The sequence below is a fragment of the Plectropomus leopardus genome, chromosome 17 (genome assembly GCF_008729295.1).
Source record: "Plectropomus leopardus isolate mb chromosome 17, YSFRI_Pleo_2.0, whole genome shotgun sequence".
NCBI lineage: Eukaryota > Metazoa > Chordata > Actinopteri > Perciformes > Serranidae > Plectropomus > Plectropomus leopardus.
The window spans coordinates 11,250,948-11,257,167 of record NC_056479.1 but is presented as its reverse complement, the minus strand read 5'-3'; the positions used below and the strand labels follow the sequence as shown (position 1 = coordinate 11,257,167).

Here is a 6,220-nt window from a genome sequence, read left to right as displayed (position 1 = left end):
AGCAGGGAGGAACAAATCATATATTTTCTCAGTGCGCGGTTATCAAACATGTCAGGACGTGACGACTGGGCCTGCAGAGGATGAATATGTCCCGATCGAGGAGAGACACAGCTAAACGCAAAAACGTGTTGACTAATGCACCAGAGGCTTCATCGTCATGTAGCCCATAATGTTCCTCCTGTTTCTATGGTAACCAGCTCAAACCATTCATATTTTTACAATAAAAGATTTTCATTCTGTTATCATCTGCTGTTAAATACAACATAAAGCCAATGACAAAACAAAACATTTGTTGTGCTTTTGTTACTGTTTGCGTACATACACTATACAATTTAAGTATTTGTTTTAACTTAAAATGTTAGTGTCCAGGCTGCCTTCTAATATTAAGTTGACTACTTGAGAAGACAATTGATTAATCGACAAAATAATAGATTAATTCACAAAATAAAAATAATCTTTAGTGGCAGTCCTGGAGACTTGACAGTGTAGTGTTCAGTCATAAAACAGGGCAGGTTCTGGACAGTTAAAACAGATTTCATAGCATCTTAATTTACAAACAGCAAACATTTACATCATATCATATTAACTCTAGACCTGAAAACCACACACATCTGCACGTCAATGAAATTAAAAATACTGGTACACTGAAAATGACCAGCCATGTTTCATAACAATACTATAAATAATAACCCTACGAGAATGTTTGAAAATGGTAAGGCTACTTTAAAATTTGATCAAAATAAACATATTGCTTTATAGAACTACACTAAAAATACATTTACTATAGTGCTTTATGGCATGAAAATTCCTGTACAGTACTTCAAAAGGACAAATTACTGACATACAATGAACTGGTTTCTTATAATTATGAACCATAAACACAGATCAAACACTGAAGCTGGAGACCTGCGGTGCTCTATGTGCTGCTGTCTCAGCCCTGTGACCTGCAGGGTTAGCTTCTTTGATGCATTTTAAGTCTTCCAGCAGCCATCCAGCAACACATCCTGCTAATGGAGGCACATTGTGCACTGACAGCCCCCTCTGAATATTTCATCTCCGCCCCCTTTGAGACCAACAGGATCAAGAGATAGCAGGGAAAAGATGGAGGGCAGAGCAGCGAGAGGAGCGCAGCATCAAGGGCCAAATGTGATCATCCTGTCCTTTCTCCCAAATATTTAGAAAGACTGCTAAGATATTTTAGCTCTCAAATTCAAAACAGACATTGAATCAGTTCAGACTGGCCTTTTTACTGTTAATCTGGGAAAAAAACAAACATCACCAATGCTTCTTTTAGTGATTTTAATCTGATGAGCGCTGATGCAGCAAATTAAGTATTCAGCAGTGGTCAAGCTGAGTAACAAAAACTGCAAAGAGAACAGTGAGGAGTCAGGGCAGCAGAGAGAAAGCTGGCTGTGCTTCACTTGTACACCACAGTTATCAATATTAATGGATCCCAGGATCTCAGGAATTCATGTGGACCCTGAAAAGGGCTTAAAAAGATAATCACAAGAGAATGACTACTTGAACTTCCTCCATTTACAGCAGCTATCACCAATCTTCTCAAATGTGTTCCTCCAACAAAATCTTTGACAGGCCTAAAAGATATTAGACATCTGTACCATCTTTGACTCTGCATGAAAAAGACACGAGGGAAGTCTCAACAGTTTCCAAACTAAAACTATATTTAAAAGTACCGTTTGCTGCAGCCTTAGAGGAGTTTGACTTAATCATTACAGATCTGTGATAAAACACATGGCAAGTGAAGTCAACATAAATGCCTTGTGAGACAGAGACACACTACCCTCTACTGTGCAAACAGCACTATCACACTTACAGCTACAAAAACTGTGCTTTGTGCAACTGCATCAAGTAACAGATTAATCTAAAGTGTATCAAAATCTCTAATTGTACCATTTATCAACCAGGTATAGTCCTGCTTTTATTTTAAAGGCCTAGTGTGTAAGATTATGGGGGATATATTAAAACACATAATAAAATAAGTGTGTTTTCTTTTGTCTAAAACCATCAACATAAGGATAGTTGTTTTCTTTACCTATAATGAGCTGTTTGTCTACATAGGGTGCTGAACGGTGTCAGAAAAACACTGATTTTACCGTGAAACTGCTTTATTCGATGTTTCTCCTGGTTTAAATCACCTGTTCCGTTTGTTTTGGATGGGTAATAGACCTCAGTAGATAATTCTGCTCACAGTAAAAACCTCACGAGAAATTAACACTATCCAGGAGTTCACATAAAGAACACAGGGGAAGTTTCCCTGGTTGTAATCTGCAGTCCTGATGGCTAGATGCCACTTAATCCTGTACACTGCTGAGTTTAAATGATCAGTCATGAGCACACAGTTCTATTCTTTGTAAGAGGTTTAGTCGGCTACTACATTTAACTTAGTCTCATTTTATAACTATTCTAATGTTATGTACTTCCTGTGTTTTTTCTCTTTGTGATGTCTTCTGGAAACCACCCTACTTTACAGCGGATCATGCAGTAAAAAAAATGCTAGTCCTATTTAACACTGACAGGCAACAACTGTCTGGCTTTGAGTCTGGTACATGCCTTGGCTTGCCCGTGTTTCACGTTTGTCAGCACATAGCTCAGTTTAAGAAGATATTTAGGTTAATTAGCTTCAGCTTTACATCTTGAGTGTTACAAAGTGTTGAATCAGCCAACTCTGCTGGTGACCCCATGCTGCTAATTAACCAATTAAGTTCTTTCAAGAGGCTATAAAACAGGCTGACAAAAGCGCCCGCCTTTCTATATCAAATTTCTTTGAGTGTTCAGACATTGAGGAAAATGAACGGTGTGCGCAGCGAGAGACCTGCCGGCGCTCCGCCGCTGCAGCTGTTCAACTGCGCCCACGCGGACTGTGGAGCGACTTTCACCAGACAGTGGAGACTGAGGGAGCACGAGACGGTGCACACCGGGGCGGTGAGGAAGAGAGTCAACGCTTGCAAAACTACTGCATAAAGACAACACTGTGCTGATTATTTTAAAAGTTGGTTATAAACATGTTAAACTGCTGCCCTATGTCCACAGCGCCCGTGTGTCTGCACAGTTGATGGCTGTGGTCGTTGTTTCTCGAGAAAATCTCACCTGAGCCGACACATGCTTCAGCACGGAGGGGTGAAGCAATTCCAGTAAGTCAAAAGTCACATTTCTACTGGTTTTCCTTATAACCACAACACGCCACCTCTTTGTGATTTTGCTTTCTGCAGATGCAAATTTGCGAGCTGCAAGCAGAGTTTCATCCATGCAGGCAAGCTGAAAAGACACGTGCGCTACGCCCACGGAGACAAAACCAAATATTTCAAGGTTTGTCTTAGTACACAAATGTATCCACGAGATGGCGCCAAAATGCTTCATTTTAACAAATGTCATCCTCTGAAACTCTTGAAGTTGAGCAGCTAGTTCTCAAATCTTTTGACATTTTTTAACCGCTTAAATGTTTTTCCTTTCACAGTGTGACCAGCCAAACTGCTTCTTGACCTTCAAAAAACGCAGACTGTTCAAACTGCACTTAAAGGAGCACGGAGCACCTGCCAAGTTCAAGTATGTCTGTAGAAAATCTAAAAAAAAAAAAAAAGATTGGATTTTGCTGGTGTAAAATCTTGTGGTGTAAAAGCAGACTGTAGCTTTGTCCTGTGAGTTAATGAAATGAGATCAGAACCAGACTGCCTGTTAAAGATAATGCACTTGCCATTTTAATTAATCAGATCTTTGATGCCTGGAGTACAGTCTCTAGCAGGAGATAAATGAGTGGGTGTGGCCCCAGTTGACTTAGTTAAATTTATTTTTACCTCTGCCTGTCCCTGGTGGGGTGCTTTAGGTGTACAAAGGATGGATGTGCCTCCATGTTTGACTCCCATATTGCACGCAAAGCCCATGAGAAGAAGCATGCAGGTTGGTCTAATTTCAATCTTAGCAGGGGGCCTTTCATCTTCAGTCCGTGTAAAATTCTTTAATTAAAATGAGGTTGTGACAAGGTTTGCATGATATATGGTTTTGTCAGAGGGGTCCAGAAGGTTATTAAGCTTTTTTTTAAAAAAAATTTAATACTCATTGGTTTTGTTTGGTCCCTGCAGGTTACCGCTGCCCTCATCCTAACTGCCAGGTATTTGAACGCACCTGGGGGAAACTTCAGAAGCACAAGGCCAAACATCCAGGTAAAAATGTTGTCCTCAATTTTCAAAATTTCCTGAAATCTCTCCCAATTGTTTGTTTTTCAACAATTCTTTAAATTTGTCATAGCAATGTTCACATGCCAAGCGTGTAAGAAGGTGTTTAAGAAACTGGATGCTCTGCGGAGGCACAAACGGATCCACGCTTCCCATAAGCCCGTGTTGGTTTGTCCCAGGGATGACTGCCAGGCCTACTTCTCCACAACCTTTAACCTGCAGCACCACATCCGCAAGGTGCACCTTGAGCTTCTCAAATACAGATGCTCCTTCCCTGACTGTACACGCACGTTTGCTATGCGGGTAAGTAGCATGTCTACTACTGGTCCTTGTAAGGAGATATATCGATCTAATTCCATTTTTTTAAATTTGCATCATGCAAAACTGCCATTTTAAAAGGCAATTTTCTGATTGGGATGCTGTTTACACCAAGGACATTTAAGTAATCTGACAGTGGTTGTGAAGAATGTACTATCATAAGTGACATTTTTACACATTTTACTGGCATGTTGTGTTGTTTCAACCTGTGTTTTACATTATGGCTTCCTTATTTTCCACAGGAGAGTATGACCAGACACCTGCTTCGCCATGACACAAGCGCCAGCACTCTGAAGGTTAGTCTGACGTCAGTATTCAGCTGTGCAGATGTGAACTTAAAGCTACCACACAGTAGTGAGCTCTAAAGCTTATCTGGCCAGGAGACTACTGATTTTGGATCACTCTTTAAACATGTTGTAATCCGACTCCTCTGTGCTTCTGTCCAGCTTAAACTTGAGTAAGTTGGGGTTTTAAATGATTTTGTGCCCAAGAATATCAGATTTCTACAATTTAAGTGTTTTCAAACAATAGCCTGTATCAAACTACAAAAACTGCTGTGCTGTTTTGAAACTTAACTCCTAATTGGTTAAATTCACCTCGACAGAAACGTCAGCGGCCCAAGAAATCCTGGCAGAAGCGTTTGGATGGACATCATCTGCCCCTTGTGGAGGAAAACTTGCGTGCCCTCTTCGCTCTGCGCATGCGCCTCTCCCACCGTGCCAAAGTGGAAACCAACCTCTCAGGCCTCTTCAATGAACGCAAGATCCCTCATTATGTTGACCCAGAAGTCAACCTGCGCAATCTGTTTGGTATCAAAAAGCCTTGTCCTTTGGAGGAGAAGCCTGAGGTCGCACCGCTAAAAGGTTGAATAAAATCTATCCAGACTAGCTCTGCATTTAGACTGTTTTGTTTGAACTTACTGAAATCTGTGCAAATGTTTAAGTTGTTTGTATTAATTGAGAAATTGGGTCTCTCTCTGTTTTTGAGTTTTCTTAATGTAGAGGACATACATTAAATATTTCAATTTCAGTGTAATTATTTTGAATGTCATTTGACACAGATGTCAAGCTTTCGAGAATTTCAAAGATTGAATTGTTGTTCCTGAAGACAAACAGGTCCTAATTGAAATGCTTATTTTGTAACATGACATGTGTTGACCCAATAAAATGATTTCATTTTGATCAGTGTGGCATAGTGACGCTGTTTTTACAGTCTTTTAAATGCTTCGAATCAACAGTCCTGGAGGCGTGCCCATCAGCAGCAGCAGCTGCTGGAGTGGTGTCATCTCCAGTACTAAGATTTGTTTGCTCAATCTCATTTAATTGCAATGGAAAGAGCATCTCATTGTTGGCACACTCAAACAGCTGTTCTCCTCTAGCATATCTCTTGTGCTTGCTTTGGCCTTCACATATTGGTTGACATTTGCTGAACACTTTGGAGCTCATTAAGCATGGACAAAAGGACCTGCATGAGTAAACGCTGAGTCACAAAGCATGTCACTTTTGGGGGTGGATGAGACTTTTGAACATGAAGTAGATGCGTATCAGCTGTCAGTTTTGTTCAGCAGAGGTTAAGCTACTGCAGTTTAGATTCTGACCTCAGGAACATTTACACTCAAAAGAACTGTAATGTGGCTGTGTAATCTGAGAAAGTTTTATCACTCGGGTTAGTCTAATGGGCTTTCTAGGATTGCAGTGGAGCCACATCTGTTT

The 6,220-nt window shown here is 40.5% G+C and overlaps 1 protein-coding gene across 1 annotated transcript; it reads left to right on the top strand.

The window, feature by feature from the left end:
• Window positions 1-2,767: 2,767 nt before the first annotated feature.
• On the top strand, window positions 2,768-5,395 carry si:dkey-208k4.2 (P43 5S RNA-binding protein-like). The gene is made up of 9 exons (XM_042505508.1): window positions 2,768-2,943; window positions 3,052-3,152; window positions 3,231-3,327; window positions 3,476-3,564; window positions 3,842-3,915; window positions 4,098-4,178; window positions 4,264-4,493; window positions 4,751-4,804; window positions 5,113-5,395. The coding sequence occupies exons 1-9, from the start codon at window positions 2,809-2,811 to the stop codon at window positions 5,374-5,376; spliced, it is 1,125 nt and encodes a 374-aa protein (XP_042361442.1). The 5' UTR covers window positions 2,768-2,808; the 3' UTR covers window positions 5,377-5,395.
• Window positions 5,396-6,220: the final 825 nt, after the last annotated feature.